The sequence below is a fragment of the Cinclus cinclus genome, chromosome 8 (genome assembly GCF_963662255.1).
Source record: "Cinclus cinclus chromosome 8, bCinCin1.1, whole genome shotgun sequence".
Classification (NCBI taxonomy): domain Eukaryota; kingdom Metazoa; phylum Chordata; class Aves; order Passeriformes; family Cinclidae; genus Cinclus; species Cinclus cinclus.
This window is the reverse complement of record NC_085053.1, coordinates 7,162,651-7,182,048: the sequence shown is the minus strand read 5'-3', so window position 1 is coordinate 7,182,048 and position 19,398 is coordinate 7,162,651. Positions and strand designations below refer to the sequence as shown.

General features: G+C 43.5%; 1 protein-coding gene across 4 annotated transcripts in view; it reads left to right on the top strand.

Moving 5' to 3' along the window:
* Nucleotides 1-724: 724 nt before the first annotated feature.
* The window catches only part of SMG7 (SMG7 nonsense mediated mRNA decay factor), a 53,993-nt gene continuing 35,319 nt past the window's right edge, over nt 725-19,398 (top strand). For 3 of the 4 annotated variants that reach the window (XM_062497020.1, XM_062497021.1, XM_062497019.1), the window contains exon 1: nt 742-794. In XM_062497020.1, the coding sequence (XP_062353004.1) occupies nt 766-794 (29 nt within the window). In that variant the 5' untranslated portion in view covers nt 742-765. Of the gene's footprint in view, nt 795-19,398 lie in introns of all 4 variants that reach the window. The other variant, XM_062497018.1, reaches the window with a different exon arrangement.

Sequence of the window (19,398 nt, the reverse complement as noted above, 5' to 3'; positions counted from 1 at the left end):
TGACAAAGAACTTCTTTCCTGTACAGTGACCGAGCACTGGAACAGAGACCAGAGAGGGTGTGGAGTCTCTCTCACTGGGGGTATTCCAGACCTGTCGGGACACAATCCCGTGCCATGTGCTCTGGGATGACCCTGCTTGAGCTGGGAGGTGGGACCCGATGACCCACTGTGGTCCCTTCCAACCTGCCCGTTTTGTATTTCTGAAATTCTGGGACTGGGGCTCCTGCCAGCGCCATGGGCCTCTCGGCAAGCCGCCCCTCCGAGAGCCGAGACGCGAGATGTGACAAAGCCGGCTGTCACCGCGCGGGTCGCGCCGCGGATGCAGGCCCCGGGATGCGCCGCGGTTGCCATGGCGACGGCCCACCGTCCCCCTCGGTTGCCATGGCAGTGGGCGGGGGAAGGGTTTGCCGGTGGCGCCGCCGGAAGTGCCGGCGGGGGCGGGGTCCGGCCCGGAAGCGCGGCCGGCGCGGCAGGAGGGCCGCGGCGCCTTAGCGGGACGGGAGAGCGGCGAACGGACGCTGCCGGTGCCGGAGCGGCGAAGCCGGGGCTGCCCGGGCCGCCGAGGGACCGGACCGGACCGGAGCGGCAGGGCGCGGGCGGTCCTGCTCGACCGAAGCTCAGAGCGGGGACACCCCGCCCCTTCCTCCCCGCGGGCCCTGCACGGGAAGATGGCGGCGGCGGGAGGCGGCGGTGGCGGTGGCGCGGGGGCGGCGGGCCGGCCCGGGCTGTGAGAGCCGCGGCGGGACGGGCGGCGAGCGGCGGAGGATGAGCCTGCTGTGCGCGCAGTATCTCCGGTGAGTATCTCCGGAGCGCGGCGGGCAGGCGAGGCCGCGGCCGGGCGGCCCAGGGACGGCGGGGAGCGGGCGGACTTGGAGCCCTCAGGCCTCGTAGCGGCAGCGAGGGACGCTGGGCGGTGAGCGGGCCGTGCCCGGGGCCGTGTGGGCGACCTGGCCGCCGCGCTCCCGAGCCCCGCGGGCGGGCGGGCTTGGCCGCCGCATGGCCCAGGGCTCCCCAGCAAGGTCACGCCGGTGCCTTGGAGCCGCAGGGAGGGTAGGAGAGTCCACCGGCTTCTCTCTCGGAATTCTCCATCGCTTCCCGAGGTGGTGGCAGGGCAACCCGCCGCTGCGGAGCGACCGCGAAGTTTGACCCCGGCTGTGGAGGGACCGGTGCTCGCAGCCCCAGGAGGTGCTCTGGCAGAACGGGAGTAGCAGGAGTTGTGTCTCAGCCCTCGCCATCAGCTGGAAGTCCTCAGTCACGGCTGACACAGCCGGTCGGTGCTGGGGACGGTCAGCTGAGGGCCTGGGAGATGAGTGAGACTGCTAGGGCTGTGCTTTGAAACGGCACCATTCCCGAGTCCCTCAATTCGAGAGCACGAGGTACCTCACGTTGATACGAGGAGAACTTTGATAGGCTTTGGGGCGAAACTTATTGTTTGGGTGAGCTTACACCCAAATGCTCGTTCTCTAGGGGTTTTGGAAAGCAGCGTCTTGAGCTACAAATAGCTTTTCAGTAGCTCTGTAAAGTGCTAAATGTCCAGGTTGATCGTGTTATGTCACCCCAACGCTTCCAGAACACCTCATGGAAACAGAGTAGGTATGCCAAAGGGGCATGCAGGTTCCTTCTGAGAAGATCAGGGCTTGGGAATGATTTAGGAGGAGTGAATTCAATGAGGATTTTACATTTCGAAAGCAATTCCTATACAAAGTTCTGAAATGCTTCAGTGATCTCTCCTTGCTGGTTCTCAAAATTCCTCCCTTCTTCTTCATCTTGTCTGTTATCTCTGCTTCCTTCTGTTATCCCAGATCCTACCTCAAGTTTATTTCTTAAAAAAAGAAAAAAGTTACTTGTTTTATCTAATAGTGAGTTTATGACCTTTTTCTCTTCCAGGTGAGTACACCTATGCTGTCATAAAACTTTGTCATTCTTTCTTTCCTCTTACATTATGATATAGTTCTTAAATACTTTTAGTAGCAATCTTCTACCAGTAAAAGACTGTTTTTTTTATTGTAGGATGTGTCTTAATAACATTGTAACCTCTGGCTCCGTGTTCCTTCTTGTGACTACATGTGTCCTTTGGCTGCTTTGGGTTGTGGGAGGTTGGACCATTGAAGTCACACATGTCCCTGCCCCTGTCACCTTCCTGCACCACCAGGCTCTTCCTTAGCATTTTGCTGTGCCAAGCTAAAATTCTTCCTGCAAGCTGTGGGCAGGAATCACCTGTTTCTCCTCTCTTTGTTCCTCCCACACTTCAGCTCACCCTGGGTTGTTCTTGCTTTTTCCTGACTGCTTTGTTTATATTGTGCCAAAGCAACAGGACTGAAGCATGTGTGCGCTAATGTGTTACAGGCAGTGTCTCTGTCACCAGGAATCTTACCTCTGCCTGAAACAACAGGACAGTCCCCATTCTAAACTTCATAAGCAATCTGTAGTCCATCATCTTCCTTCTGTCTCTAAAGACCATTTGGTTTTGTTCTCTGTGTAGAAGGTATGCTTGGGGAAGGTTTCCTTGAAAAGCTGTGAAATGCTTTTTACATCCACGGAGTGTACATTTAAATTGTTTGATTTGCATAGGGCAGAAATGTAGCTGCAGATTATGGCAGCCCAAACTCATAAAGGGAACTGGGAATTAAGCCTCAGACTCTTTGAGCCAGTTCTGTTAGTCCTCTGTCTTAAGGAGGAGGGCATCCTCCTTTTTTACTGTGGCAGGACAGGCTCAATCTGACTACAGTGAAGAAAGAATAGACCAAAATGTAACAATGTGAGAGGGCAGTTTAACAAAACACTGTGCCAAATGAAGACATGGGGCAATTAGTCTCTGCTGTCTTCATTGTCTTAGCACTAAGGGGGGACAGAAAAGGTTCTGCAAGAAATAATTTTTCTGTGTATTTGAATTTTAGACAGAAGTGAGACAGATTTCTAAGGTGAACTTGTGTAATGGTTGATTATCTAGTGAAATAATGACTCTGCAAGAATCGAGCTGCTGAAAAGATGAGCAGGGAAGAAGGGACTTTTAGCTGGACTACCTTAACTCTTCAACTTCTAGGTTCTTGCTTTCTGTATGTGTGTGAATCAGCTATTTTAAAATGCTGTCCTTGAAGGACTGTGCCCCTTCAATCAACCTGTGAGAACTGAGGAACACACCAGCCTCCTACAGAAGTCTTCCAGGAAGAGCAAATAAGGTCAGGCTTCATGTACTGAGTCTTTGAAAAGTTACAGGAGAGTCTGTTTTTAAGTCATCTTCCTATGTTGCAATAGATTTTTGGTACTTCTGCTTTCCCAGTCTTACCCTTTTCAAAGTCACCTGTCAAGAGTATTGGAGTGTATTCTCTCCCATCTAGTTTCCTACGTATTCTCAGGAGTCGTTGTTTGAGTCACTTCTCAAAAATTTGCACTGCATCTGGTAAGGTGAGTAGACCTTTCAGAAGGCTCTTTTAGGAGATAAGAACCTAAAATATGTTTTAGGAAGCAGGGACACTGTTTAAGGTGAATCTGTTCATTGCATCTGGCTGAAAATTTGTATCCATGCTATTTGTGCTGCTTGGGGAATCTACAAGTACTCCCCATAAACCAAATTAATCTCATGGGGCTCTTGTCTTAAAGTAGGCGTTTCATGTGCTAGATATAAAAGAAGTAATTTTTTAGCAAAAGATCACTGATAGGATTTCTGACACAATAGCACAGAAACTTCCAAGCACATCCATTTTATAAGCCAGTGTTGAGCTTTAGTCTATGTTTGTTCACTTTAGAGAAATGATCTTCAATGCCAATTTTATATGTTAATCTTTAAAATGGAGTTAACGAGGATTCAGAAGCTTAGCAATTTGATATATGACTGTCCCAGTTGTATTTCAAAAAGATAGGAGCTCAGTTACCAGTAAAATGTGGTGTTGCCCTGGTAAGCTGTGGCTTTTAGCACAAGCACAAATGTAGAATAAAAAATGCTTGAATTACAGGGCTTGAAACACTGCTTAGAAATTCCCGTGCTGGTGAACCGGTAGGTAGTTTCCTGTAGCCTTGTGATGGGGCTATAACCAACTTCATTAAAGGTTGGACTGCTTTAATAATTCAAATTGTGGGTCTCTTTTCGAAGACTCATCAGTAGCTCCATTAACTTCTGCATCTGCTCTCTCTTCCTGGTTGCTCCTTTGCTGTCTGCTGGCCCATGACACACCTCTTGCAGTGTTTCTTCTCTCTTAAAGGAGGAGGGTAGAGCAGAGGTAATTGCAATCTGTGTGTGAGCATGTTCTGGTACTGATTCCTGGTCAGGATGATGTAGAAGTTGTGCTTGTCTGTGCTGGAAAGGCACCAACCAGAACACTTTGAATGAGGCTCAGCAAGACTAAGTCAGTTAATTAATTATCTTGAGGGTATATGAAGGAAAAAGTTAGTAAATGTAACCTGTTAATAGAGAGCCCCATGTCCCTGCAGTGGGCTTCCTGGAGTTGGCAGGATCACAAGGCAGGAGGAGAGGCCTCAGGAGGCTCCTGTCCAACCTCCTGCTCACAGCAGGGACAGCTCTGGGGTCATGCCAAGTGCCCTGGGCTTGAAAACCTCCAGGGATGGAGACATCTCAGCCTTTTGGGAAAGCTCGAATGTCCTTGTGGTGGGAAAGATTTTCTGTGCATCCAGTCTGAACTTCTCCTGTTCTGACTTATGCCTATTGTCTCTTGTCCTCCCACCACATGGAGTGCCTGGATCCATCTTCTCGATCCCCTCCTTGCAGGTATGTGGCAGCTGTTGCTGCCCTGGAGCCTTCCCTGTCTCCCACAGCTTCTCCTCCAGTCCCAAATGCAAGTGCTCCAGCCCTGACTACTCTGGAGGCCTTGCTTCAGTTGTCCCTCAGCTTTCTTGATTAATCTTGGTGTCTGAACAAGACCAAGTCAGTCTTGGAAAGTATTCCCTGCAGCTATTTGTTTTCTGAAACTATTATTGCTACTTTCATACAGTGTTTACTCTTGAATTTTCACTAGGGGTGATGTAGTGGGCCCTGCTTTGGCCTTCCAGAAGACACCCAATAGCATGATGTTTTCTTTGGGGGAACATAAAGTCTCTCTTCTACTTTTTGTCTCTTTCTTTTCCTCTATGCAAGGTGTCTCCACCATTTGGTAACTAGAATTTCTGCCAATATTTAATATGAGCAACACTTCTTATTCTTCTTTGAGGGTGAGACTAATGATTTAAAAAGGCAAAGATTGATGATGGCTGCTATTTACTTAGGATCAACAAGCTTTTTGTGGTGACCTATGAAGTAAAAAGAATCACAATCAAAAAAGTGTCAAGCAGTTCCCCACTGAGCTTTCTGCTGAAGGAAATACATCTTGCTGAGAGCCCCAAGACACACACCATACTCCTCAGGTGTCTGGGCAGCAATTATTTGTTCCCTTTTTCCTGTCATGGGCATCTAAATTACTGAGCATGCTCTTTCAACCAGGGACAGCTTGTGCTAAAGTTACTGTCAAAACCTGTGATAATTTTTGGTTTTCAAACCCAGATTCCTAAGGAAACAAGGCTTGTTCAAGTATGCTGAACTTGGTTGCTGCCATTATAACTTTGTGAAAGCTGGTTAGGTGATCATGTTTGGGTGATCCAAATGAGTGTGCCTGGTGACAGCGGAGCAGGCAGAGTCCAACTGGGGAAAAGCAGCACTTCCAGAACTTCCCCTCAGCTGTGGCGTGCTCGTTTCTGTGCTGGGGTTTGAGCATGCTGTTCCCTTGGGGGTGACAGCAGGGATGGCAGTGCCTGTGCAGGTTAGCAGGTGCTGGGCATGTTTTCCTCCTGGAGGGACTGGCAGGAAGGTGAGCATGTGCCAGAGAGAAGAGGGCTGCAGTAACTAGAAAATGTGACTTGCTTAGCACTTGGCAAAACTTGGCCATACAGACAAAGGGTGGGTTTTAAACTTGAACAGCTCTTGACAGAAGTTTCTCACTCTCCCTCACCCTCAACCCTGATGTGATGGCATAAGTTTATGGCCAAGTGTAAAGTAAGCTGTACTGGGGAACCACATCAGGTTAAAACTGCTTTAGTTTTGGTTTTTACCCTTGGGGTTTGGTCTGAGTTGGTTTCCTGATCTCATTCATTGTGTTACTACAGATGTGCTGATGAAAAGGGTGAAGTTGAGTGCAACAGGATTAAAGCACTAATGGTTAAGAGCAGGGTGGGACTGCTGCTTGGAGTGCTAGTGCTCTTTATCATTAAAATGCTCACTGACCCAGAACCCTAGTGAATAGTGTCCTGTTTCATAGAATATGGCTGTAGCTTTGTATGGAATATCATCCTTCTAGAACATACCTGCTATCACTGTCAACAAACTGTACCTCTCTTTCCAGTGTGGACTGAGTCTCCACTTGCTGCAGAACACAGCGTATGCTGTTGCTGCACTTTCTGTGCTCTGCTGGGTTACTTGCACAGCAGTGTTCTAGTGACCTAGAAGTGCAGGTTAGTGTAAGTAAACTTACAGCTGTATGTATTTATTTATTTATTTTTGATGTCAGGGATAGTTCCTGTAGCAATTAGTTCTTGTTCTAACCTGCATATTCCTGTGTAGTTTGATCTTCATTGGAAAAGAGAAAGTTCTGTTGTGGCAGTAAAACTAGGTGATGCTTGTCTGAAATGTTAGTGAGGGAGTGCACCAAAGCATTTTGAGAAGGCTGCCCCTGTCCCCGAGTATAGGGGGTTGGAGGGTTTTTTCCTCAGTTTTTTCATTTCAGTGCATAGTAAGAAGGTACATTTACTTGGTGAATTAGCTGTTTTATTTAAGTATTCAGTGTTAAGTATACTGTGATATTCTGACTACTTGTAAAATCTATTTCTTCTGTCTTAAGCAGTCATAACAAGTAACCATAGCTTGGTCCAGTGAGATGATTTTGGCTTCTAAATAAGCTCATCTGGGCACTGAATTGTATCATAAACGTTTAAGTTAAGCATCTTAAAGCTCTGTTTAAATCAATCTATCTGGAAACTGAAGCTGCCCTACTTTTTTTTTTTTTTTTTTCTTTTAATTCAGTTTTCCACATGGGCTGTTGTGGGCATTTTCAGATGTCTCAGTGCTTCCTATTGGAAAGAGAAATGTTGGGTTGATGGGAGAAAAGAATGTCTTGATGGATAAATGCCTTGGCATCTTCCCTGCCTTGCTCAGGCAGCAAAAATGAGTGTAGAAGAGGAGTAATTGCAGAGTGGCTGGGGAGGGAAGAGAGGATAATTTGCTGTAGGATCTGATTTTGTTGGATGAAGAGCTGCTGGGGATTGTAGTGGTTTAAGGGTTCTTCATCACTGCTGTTAGATCTTCACAACAGTAGCAGAGACTCACTCAGAGCAGCAGGCTGGTAGAAGAGCAGCTAAAGAATTGAGCTATAATTTATAAGGAATATATGTGGGAGGACACTAGTTGTTGCTTTCATTACTTTGAACTTGAGGATTGTCCTCATCTTACTGGAAAAACTGCACAGCTGCTGTCAGGCAGGAGGGGAATAAACCCACAGATTTTTTTTTCCTTAAAATCATTAGCAGAGATGCATACTTTGATTCTGTAATTTTTAATGTATTATGAGGGAGGTCATAGATTTCAAGTGGTGTATGGGAAAAGATAAGTTTTGCTCTGCTCAGGGAGGGATATGGTATCTTACTTCTCCATCCTACTGCTGTAAGAACAGAGGAGTAACAGATTGTTTGTTGTGAAGTGACATGATGACTCTGGGCCATCATTTCTCATGATTCCATACAGGGTGGGGGGCTGGTGGCTTTGTGTGTGCCTGCTGAGCACTTGAGTTGTTGCACTGGACAAGGTATTGCTGGAAGCTTTACAGCTGTACTGCAGTCATCACCAGCTGCCACTTGTTCAGCCCTGCTGCAAGTCCTGCCTTTGGGCCACGTTTCTAGACTTGTCTGCCCACTGCTGCTCTTCCCATTTGAATTTAAGACCAATTTTTTGTTGTCAACATGGGGACTTCCCAGATGACCATATGAGGGGGAAATGGCTTAAACAGTGTTCTGAAGCTGAGTTTTTTAAATTCCTCTGAGTTAAATCAGCAGGTACTTGTTCAGAACAATGTAATCCTGTGAGCGGGGATGGAATAAACTTTTTTGAGTGACATTAGGTCTGCTTTCTCATCTTTCTGTATTCCAGTTGGACTTCTCTTGGATTATTCACATTGGCTTGTGCACTCAGGAGATTATCATAAAGAACCAGAAGGCTGAGGAGTCTCTGAATCTCTTGGGATTGTTACAGATCTGTGGGTGACAGACTGAATTTCACTGATGGGACTCAAATCAGAGATACCCTTGAGGTACTTAGGAGTCCTGCTAGAGTTAATATTCTCTTCCATCTTTGGGGGAAAGAAAGATAATATTTCTGAAAGCACTTAGATGTCCTGAATACATCAGCAGTCTATTTCTCTTCTTTTTTATTTCATTGTTTTTGGTGCTGGAAGTGTCCTCTAGTGCTCAGCCTGATTGAGTAGTTTTCTGCTTTGTCTGAATAGTGGTATGGATAAAGCTGATTTTTGTTTTATTTCTCCTTCTCCTCTCCTCTGAAACATTGTCTGTTTTGAGTCTGTGGGCCCTGCTTATCATACATCTGAATTATCTGAGAGCTATTCTCTAGCTGTTAGAAAATGAGAAATTCAGTCTGAGTGCAGTACTGCAGTACCTTTAAGACTGATTCTGCCAAAATAGTTTGGAGAACATTTTTTGAACTACGTAAAGGAAACCTTTTTTTTGTTTGTTTTTTGAAAACAGAAAAACAGACCTTTTGGGCTTTTAAGCATCTTTATTTCAGACTTTGGTGTTTCATGATGCCTTGATTTAATGAGGCCTTGAGAGTTGTTCCTATTTGGTCAGGCTACAGCAAAGGGTAGTTTGTTTGGAGCCTGCTTGTTTTGGGCCCCCTGGACCCCCCCCATGGTCTGTGCTGTTACTTACCACATCTTAATTTCCCTACATCTGAAGAATAAATGTATGTTTTATAAATCTGTTGGGAAGACCATTTTCTCCCTTTGTTTTACAATAGTCCTGTAAATTGTGCTACTGACTGTTGCAGTGAAATTCTCCTGGTATTTGATTTGCCATGTCCTGTGTTGGTCTCGTCATGATATGAAGAAAGCACATGGCTATTGCTATGTGTCAAACAGCTGTGACTGTGTGATAATATTTTTTTTTCTTTTTACCCAAACAACTTTTGACAGCTTTGGTTCCTTCTGCAGACAGTATTGGTTTTGGCAGGGCCTTTGGGCATTCCTGCTCTTAATTCAAGGTACACTTGAGCTGTTACAAAGGGTCTTTAGGGCAGATTTTGCAAACTAGCCTAATAATAACTGAAAATTAAGATCCTCTATAAAAAAGTTGCTAAGAGGTGCTAATCCTCTATGCCTATGGAGAAGGAGGAATGGGACAAGACTTCTGGCTGTTGAAGTTATCTGTCTTGCAGTAGTGTAAATATTGTCGATGACAATGCCATGACCAAACTTCTGAGCAGAGAGACTTGATCCAGCCAGATATTCCCAGAAAAAAAGCCAGTCTGTTGGTAAGAATAGTGTTCAAAGGATTTAAACCACATTTATGAGTATTAAAGAAAGACCCAGACCCACCAAAAGTGTAAAAACATGAAAACTGTAGCAGCTCTTAGAACTCAAACATGCTGCTTCTTTTACTATTAAAGTAAAGGAAATATTATTTCATTTTAAGAAAAAGGTGAGATTTCTATATTGGTTAATGATTGTAAATCAAGTTATTAAAATATGCTGAGCAGACGAGGTAAAAATGTAGAAGGTGATTCAGTTTTTCTTAATACCATTGATAGGTGTGATATTGAACATACATGTGAAATCTTTAAGTAGAAAAGAGGTGATAAAATCCTGAATATGCATTGTCACCATGCATTTGAATTATTACAGTAGGCCTTAATTTATGAGCATGTCACATAGATTATGCCAGGGCATGAACGTTTGACAGGCTTTTCCACCCAGCTTGAACATGCCATGGCTATTTAATTTAAGAGATTTATTTAGTTTTGAGGTAAATGGCAGGAGATATGGGACTTGGGGCAAAGTAGGGGATTGTGGCTTGCTCTGACTTCAGCTGAAGTACTTGTTTTCTGGTTTTGATATCAAAGACTAAAATAATATCTAATGCTTGAAAGTACCCAGAAAAATATTTCCAGTGTGCTTCTAATGAAGATGTCAAGTGCTTGCTGATCCTGCTTGTGCAGCTACAGATTATTTTGGTCCCTTCCATCATAGGTGGCCAGTCAGATGTTAGCACTAAAAGAAGTGCTGTGTCTGCCTGTAATATTACATTACATGGTAAGAATTTGGGAATACTCATTCAAGATCAATTAAAATTCTGTACTCTTTGATTAAAGAGGGTTACAAAAAAGTATCTTCTGTCCTGCATAACTGATTCTGTTAATTTCTGAAATAATTCTTTGAGAACTACTCTGCTGGAGCATTAGGTGATGTGGGTCAAGAGTGTTTTGTCTTCTGGATGGACAGATCCATAAGACATGAAGATCTTTGGGCCTTTTAGGATGCAGGTGCAGGAAATTTTCTGTGTATAATGGGAAATGCTGTTGAACATACAGATTTCAGATCTTGGTATTAAAGCAGCATGATTCACCTTGTTTCCCTGCTCTATTGTCAAATGCTGAAGCACAGTGCCAAAACTATTCTATTTTCAAAATTCTTTTGGACATGCTGGTATACTACACAAAACAAATGAATATGAAATCAAATCTGTAGTTGATTGCGGAGTGGAATACGGGGGCAGCCTGAGTAACGCACAAATGGTGAGTTAATAACTGGTAACTGTGTAGTCACGTGTCAAATCTTTTTTTATGGCATTGTCTCTTCTTGCTCAATATGCCTCAAAGATTCAGAAGATGTCTTCTCTCAGTGAGGACAGTCACTACCCTTCCAGACGTTTCAAAATAGCAGTGGATGGAGCAAGGCTGGCGATTTTTGCTGCAGGATTTGGTGGGAGGCAGGAGCTGGAGTAGGTGAAGCCAAAGCACACAGCAATTCCTGAAGGGAAGATGTAATGCCATGTGGGAATGATTTGGCAGTGTCTGGGATGTTGCTTTGGGCTATGGAGGTGACTTAGTAGGACTTCAAAAACAAGCAACTAAACGTTTCTCAGAAATAACATCAGAGTGATGGACTGGGCTGTATAACCTTTTGAGGGCCTTTCTAGGCCTATGATTTGATCTTCAGGTGGGGTGTGTTCTTCCATTGCTATGGAGCCTTTTCCTCAGGCTTTGCAGAAAATAATGAGGTCTGGTCTGACTGCTGGAAGGGAGACTGTGGTCTGGAAGACTGCATTCATGTTATTTTTTTTACAGTTCATGTTTAGTAAAGGCCTGCCATGTTTTTCCATATATGATTCATAAAGCAGATAATAATTTGTATTCAGCAGAACATCATGTGAACTTTTCTGACACAGAACTAGAAAGGACTTTAGGTCTTGAGATTTAAAATTGAAGTGGTTTTTTATATAAAAATATTTACTACTCACAAGTAGATTTAACCTTGGAAGTTATAAATTTGCTCAGATGCTTTCTCCTAACCATTCCATTAGTTTTCAAAACAGGAGAGGAGATTACTGGTTAACTGGGAGTACCTGAAAGTGCTCAGTGGGGCAGTGGTGGCAGCAGATCTGTTTGGAGGCACTTTGGGCCTGCTGGAGCAGAGCTGCACAGGTCAGCTGGACTTAGGCCAGGGAGCTGCATCTCTTTAACCAGGCTGGATTTCCTCCAGACCTGTTGGTGTTTGACAGGCCTCAGAAGCTTCAAGGTGAACCTTTCCTGGAGAGGACAGTTCTTGTAGCAGTGTATCCATCTGCTTCCCTTGTTCTGTGCTAATAACATTTGCTAGATCTGAGCTGGTTGGATTGGTCATAGGTTTCTTCTTCAGCTGAGCACAGAACAGTAACTTCCCATATTCCAGGTGTACCATGGGTTTTGGTGATAGACTTGGTTATTGTAGCCAGCAGCCCTTCTGGATGAGCCTCTCCTGTACTGAGGAGAACGAGCAACAGAGTACTGTGGGTGAGCTGTGTGTTGCTAAGACAGAAATTATTTGAATATTCTCTAGTTGGAAAGTAAGTTTATCTCAGGACAGCATTGCCTGTGTGTTTCTGATAGAGAAAGGGGAGCAGCTAACGAGACTCCTGTAAATGACTGGCAGTGATGTACTGAGTACCCATTTAATTATCATAAATGGAGGATATATTTCTCCCTGACTGGTGTTCAGCCTTCTGCCATTACTGTGCTTTCAGAGTATGGTTTGCATGTAATTTCAAGATGGAGAATTGAAAATAATTTCAAAGATGCAGCTTGCAATTAAGATCATACCCAGATGTAATCTGAGTGTTTTTGTCAAGGCTTGTCTGTACCATGTGGTGTCCTTTCAAACTTTTTAATAATGAAAAGCTATTTTAAAACTTTTGGGTATGTCATGTTTGTGCATAGATGTGTGTTTTGTGTGATGTTGATGTGATTGGGAGTTTATAAGATGAATGGGATTGGTAAAAAGTAGTTTACAGTTACTGAATGACCACAGTATTTAAATATCAATAATTTTGCTTTAAGGCTTATGTTTTGGAAGGCCTTGATTATCGGGGCATAGATCTTAATATTAGGACTTGAAGAGCACATGTTGAAAATGCTGAACTCCCCTGTATCTGTCATAGCTAACTTGCTATAAACACAGTATGAGGGATTACTTGTGCTTTATTTCTGCCACCTCTGATGGTACTGTCTAATGGGTTTGCTCTTTACCCATCTGCTGCTTAGCAATGAAGACAGTATCTCAAATTCCCAGTAACTGACTCCTCTTAAATGGTCATTTCCTCTGTGTTGGAGTCATTATACCCTTACTGAGCACAAAGGTCAGCATTTGCCACTGTGCAAGGGGTAATTTGAGGAAGGGGTTCTGTAGGGAGCACCAAAAAATGAGCAGGAGATCTGAGTTTATATCCCAAGCTGTTAGTGGAGGTTGGAGGAAACTTGTAGAGCTAAAAGTCAGAATTTAGATGCTGCAGTTGTTACCCTCATGATACAAAGTGGAGTGGCCTTTCTGGAGGGAAATGGGTGTCACTGCTCTCCAGTGCTGCGGGCAGGTGAGAGGGCACATTTTGTCTGCATTGCAAGTGTGGCACTGAACTGACTGGAAATTCCTTCCTTTGAACTGGTTTCTCTATACTTGTCTGGGAGATCCCATGCAGTGTCCAGGGAGGGCTGGTATCTGCTGCCTGACCTGGTTGGGTTTCTGCAGGGCTGACTTGAAGAGCAGAATTTTCTGAAGCTGTTTTGACGATACCCATCTGAAACTGATCTCAGTGCTCAGATACCTGCATTTTCTGTAATTCTGGAAATGGTTTTCATCGTGCAAAAGTTGCTAAAAGAAGCAATGTTCATTTGTTCTAACACCTGTTGTCTGCAGTTTCCAGCCCCTTAAAACAAGTGGTTTTACCAAGTCAGGTACTGTAATATAGCAAATTACTGCTGGTGTTACAATGCATGTATTGCCTGTTAGGGTACGTTCTCATCAGGGTTTGAAAGAAAAAAAAAAAGGCTGTGAGAAATGACACCTCACTTAAAATTGTAAAAGGTTTATTGAACCACAACAAGGGACTGAGTAAGGGAAAAGGGACGGTGCTGGGTGCTTAGCTGCAGCCAGAGGCACACTGCCCACATCCTTAGTGATCCTTACACGTGCTGTTGCCAAGCCAACCCTCCCCACACTCGTGCAGATGTCACTCTTCTGACCCAGCTCCTCCTTTGTCCCACCTCTCAGAGGCTGTGCAGTCCTTCTCGCTTTCACCTTCCCAATGGTTGGAGATAAACTTTCAACATAACGAAACTTATATAAAAACCCCTCCAGATCTTAACAGAACTTCTTTTAACCTTATAATATACAATGAGCATTTGCAATAGCCAACATCACACTGTCCATTTATTGCAATCCCCACTTTTCCATTTTTGCAAGTTATTTGGCTCAAGCGACAATTTGGATTCCTTTGGGGATCCACTCATGCTTTTCATAAATCAATTTGGCTTCTTTGAAGGAGTCCTCTAGTTTGTTCGGCTTCTTCAACGCCATTACTCTTTGTGCCATTGTGCCATGCTGGGTATAGCTGATTTTGGGTCCTTAGGTGTTGCCACCGTTGGCATACCCTGAATTACACTTGTGATTAGTCGAATGAAACAGAATCGTACAAGGAAGAAATAATAATCCTGCTGCTGCACACATGAGGAGGAAGCCTAGCTTTTCCCACCACTCCATACCCAGTAAGTTGTCCCACCAGCTGGCTTTTAATATTGATTTCCATTTTCGGACTGGGACATGGGCTATTTTCCTGATATCTTTGGCGATATCCAGGACAGTGTCCCCGTTGTCATCTGTTTTCAAGCAACAATCAGATGTATTAAACTTCCCGTAGGCTCCCTCTCCTCTGCTGATAGGTAGTCCAGGCCAACCTGTTCTGATATACAGCGGCTTGTTTGTCTTTGTTGGTTAGATACGAATTCCAGTTCTAAAGCAGTTTTGTTAATTATTTCTACAACTGCGTGGAGCCTTCTGATTTGATTTAGCATATAGATTGGAGTTTGATATCCCCTGCCTTTCATCTTGTGCTCATGTGGCTGGCCCATACATTTCCAGTACTTGTTCAGGAGGTCATTTTTCATTTTCCCATTTTTGAGATCCTCCAATTAGTTCACTTTTATCTCTTTTTAAAGCCTCATAAACCGGTACCCCTAAATCATCCCTGTCCTTCCCAGGTAAGAGGAAGAATCCAGGCTATACTGTTCCCAGAGTACATCTCCGTTTTCACTGGGGGAGGGAGTTCCAGGTAAGCTCTCTTCCCACATATCCAGAATAGGCCATATGGTGCTCTCCAATAGTTGTTCCTTTGTTGGTTCATATTTTTCCAAAATTTGGATAGCTCATGGATTTCAGCATAAGGATTCTTATCATTACACAGGAATAGTCTGCTTTTGTTATTACATTTGCAGTCCTTTTTATCTATTTTTCTCTCGGCCCAATACTCACTCACTCTCTGGATTCTTTGGGGATCCACCATGCAAAAGTCCTATTACTGACTTTATAATCTCTTGCAAGGGGTGTATATGCATCTTCCTACCTCGTTAAGAAAATGCTTCCTGATGTGTCAGAGACAGTCTTCCCCTATTACTGTTGAATTTAAGATCCACCCTTCTGGTCAACTATCTCCTTTTATGTTTAATCAATTTAAGAATTCAACAGAGCCCAGGCTACTTCCCTTCCATGTCCATTCCTCTGTCATTATGCGCCCCCCACAAACCCAGAAGCTGGTTATGTTCTCTGTTTATCCTTTCCCCTAAGTCCATGGACAGGCTTTTCCCTAATCTAGGGATTTCTATTTCATTTCCAGCTGTTGTTTTAGTTTTGTATACAATACAGTGTATACATGTTGGCTTGATACGGTGTTAGATCACTTTGTTGTCTTACTACTTGTTCTTTCATCAAATCCTAGGTCTCACCCTGGAGGGCAATTGTGAAACAAACCCATCTTTCCCCTTTTGGGCTTTTACTTCCCAACCATTGACCACCTTGTCCTAGATTTTCTGCAACTTAGTATTTCTGTCCCTTAAGCTACAAGTTTCTAGCTTGGGTGAATCATAACAGTATCTGTTGATATGGGTGTGGACTGTGAAAAAAGAACCTTGAATTTTTGTTAGGTAAAGTGATTGGTAACATTTGTAGCAAGAATTTGTTTGGATTCCAGGAGGGAAAAGACAACTGAGGAGTAACAGACAAAAAGGAAACAGTAGAGGTCGGTATGGCTTTTACCCCCCCCCCACCATGCCTATGGGGTTGCTGCTCATAGCAGGTTTATATAATCTTCTCCCTGGCCAAGCCAGTTTTGCCCTCTATTTCCCATCACACTCCTTTTATTAATTCCCAAGCTAATCACTTTTAGCACTTCCCACTGTTTCTCAAGTACTTGCCCTTCAACGGATACTTGTAATCCCCATCCACTAAATAGGATGATTACATTAATGACCAATACAATCCAGATCTTTTGCTTGAAACTGTTATCTAAACAGTCCTTGAGATGGCTTGTGGAAGCTTGACCTTATTTCTCAGATGTCCTGGGACCTTTTCTGGGTACCTCTCAATCTCAGCTTAAAAGTCAGTCTTGTCTCACCTGGTCTGGATGTTATGGACCATTCGTTTGGTTCTTCCACAGGGCCCTTCATTCTGTGGGCATGAGTCCATCCCTGCTCTGCAGTTCACACAGCTGATTCAGTGGTGAGCAGCACCTGAACGGGACCTTCCCACTGTGGGGTTAAACCTGGTCTTTCTTTCCATGATTTGATCATAACCCCTTCCCCAGGGTTAACATTATGAATTTTGAAATCCATGGTAGCAGTTTGAGGGATCATTCCCTTAACTCTTCTAAGGTCTGTGCTATGGACATAACATACTTTCTAGCACTGGCTTCCCCCTCCTCATAGGTGGCAATTCTCTGTAGCAAGGTGAAAACGGGTAATCCTTCGGCCCATCTCTTGGAGGCTGTGCAGTCCTTCTTGCTTTCACTTTCCCAATGGTTGGAGATCAACTTTCAACATTACAAAACTTATATAAAAAATCTCCAGATCTTAAGAGAACTTCTTTTAACCTTACAACATACAATGAGCATTTGCAAGAGCCAACATCACACAGTCTGTTTATTACAAGGGCATAGTTCAGGGGTGTTGTTCAGAAAATAATTCTCTTGCTTCTCCTTGCTCAGTCTCAAAACCTTGTGGGAATTACTGTGGCAAGTTCAGTTGTATACCTCTCACATCCCTCTTAGGGCCATAGTCCTAAGAACTGGTAACCCTTCTGTGTGCTTCCCCAAAGTTCCTTATTTAGTGAGGATAGTTAGGATGGTGAGGGAACAGAGCTTTATGTTTTGGTGTCTGTCTTCCTTTAAGGGAGAGGGCTGTCAATGGCTGAGAGGATTGGAGGGCAGTCTTGAAGTTTTTGTGCACTTGTACCTTTAAGATTGCCTTAGTTTTGAAAAATCTGCTTGTCCAAGGGATGGTGGAAAGATTGGAGGAGATATACAGAAGGATTATATATTTGATCTTAAATATTTTGCCTTTCACTTGTTCTCAGGTCAGCTGCAAAGCTGACATATTGTCAGCCAGTGCAGTAAATGTGGTACTGTGTCGATGTGCCAGGGTATTCCATAAAACTTCTGCTTTTTTACTGTTTACTATTAGAAATTTTCCTTTTAAGGTATTCCTTAACATGTGAAAATATATCAATGTCTTGAATCGCCACACATATTAAGCATCCATTTGTTACTTCCTGAGCATGCCTTTTTTATAGCTAATAAATTCTTATTATTGTTACTAAACCAGAACTTTTCTATACTGAAAATAATGTCAGGTTTACCTATGGAGGTAGGTACACTGCTAGGTCCTGGAAGATAAAGAAGGTAAAGGTGACTAGAGTTTTTGTGCCCTTGTTGGGCAGCATCCATTTAGAAGTTATTTTTATTCCTGCTGTCTTTAGTAAAATTCCACATAACTAGTAGGTCAAGATGACAGGTTAAATAACAGCGTAGTCACTATTATAAAGAAATTACTATGAAAACACATCTGAGCTTTCCTGAGCTAGTCCTAGCACTATATTTATTGCCAGCAATTCTTGCTTGAATTGGAAAATGCAGGTTGTGGGGTATATAGTTCAAATTGTGGAGTTCTGTGGAACAGATCCAGGCATATTGCTGATCCTGGATGGCTGGGCCCCATTTCTGAAGCATTTAGCTCATGCTCTGACTCCAGGCTGTAAGGAGGGACAGTGTGGTGGAGGCGGTGGAATGCCGGAAGCCTGAGCAGTGTAGGAGATTTGTATTTCCCTCTCTGTAGATTAAATCAGAGATTAAAAACACATTAACTTCCCTTAGGGAGCGCTTTTACCTTTGGGGCACGTAATTTTAAAATCTTGGGACAAAGAAACTGACTTGCATGAAACTGGAGGAAGAAAATGAATTTGAATGAAGCTGACGGCGAGGGTACTTCTGCCCTTATCCAAGGAGAGGATTGTCAGCTCTGATCAAATTTGGAAAGAGTTGCTTTTAGTGGTGTGTTTTGAGGATGATTATTATGACTTGCTTCTACTAGAGGAGAAGGAGGGAAGATGGGATCAAGGAAAACCGTGCTCTGTGTCCCCATTTCTTAACATCCTTCTCAGAATACAAAAGGAATAGAGCAGGATTCCCTGTGGAGGGGGGTTGTATTCAGGTGGTGATTGCTTTAATATGTGCCTGCAGAAGTGTAGCTTTTGTTAGTTTTACTGGTGATGAATTACTTGTTTCTGTGGCTTTGATCTACAGCTATAATCTGATTAAACTGCAGGTCAAGGAAATTACCTGTACCCTGGCTTCAGCTGCCTGTAAGAGGAATAATGTTTAAACTACGTAGCACATAAAATTGAAAATAAGATGGTTCTGTTAAAGGTCTTTTTCATTGGTGTGTGTTAAGTGTCCTTCCACAGCACATGGAACATTTAATTCCATGACCCACAGCCTGAAGATCTGTTGCTACCTCAATAAGAGCTGACATCACCTAAACCTGCCAGCTCCCAAAGTAAGCGATTCCAGAACTTTATGCAAACTACAGTCATTTAAATTAGGTGGCAACACTTGAAAGTTTGAAACACTAAGAACTCATTCTATAGAGGTAAAGCTGTTAAGATTGTTTAACAGTACATGTCTGATGCACAAGTAGGTAGAGTTTGTACACAAATTAATAAGTAACATCTTTGTTGGATGCTATATACCCCTGCAGATTCCTGATTCCATCCATTTGCCCTTTCAGGGAATTGGGTGTAAGGCTGTTAACAGGGGCTGTTGTCTGAAATCTGTTGTCTTCAGGTGATGTTGAATGGGTGGAGGAAAAATCAAAGATGAACTTTACCCACAAGTTTGCTACTATTGTTCTTCAAGCATAACCATCTATGTTTATTAATAATCCTAAGATTGCTGCAAAAATACTTCCTTTTCACAGTAAGTCATAGTTAGAGATACTGTTACTGTCTACAAAACACTTCAGGGAAGTCAGGGTTATGTTTCAGAGCCCAACCTTTAGCAAAGTGTACCAGCTCTAAAGGATTAGTAGCCAGGTAGTCTCTAAAAACTGTAAAGAAAGCTTTCAGTTTTAGTGTTAGTGGCAACTCTTAGGAATTGAAGGAAAAATACTTATTTTCCATAAAACTGTCTACTGCTTGTTATCAGCAAGTTTTCCTCACATCTCACTCCAGATGTGAATGATGTCTCAGATACAGTGCTTTGGGGCTTCTGAACAACCAATCTCCCCTAAATATGCTGTGGAGTATTCAGTGTCCATGCTGTTAGTGTTTCCCACTGCTGCCA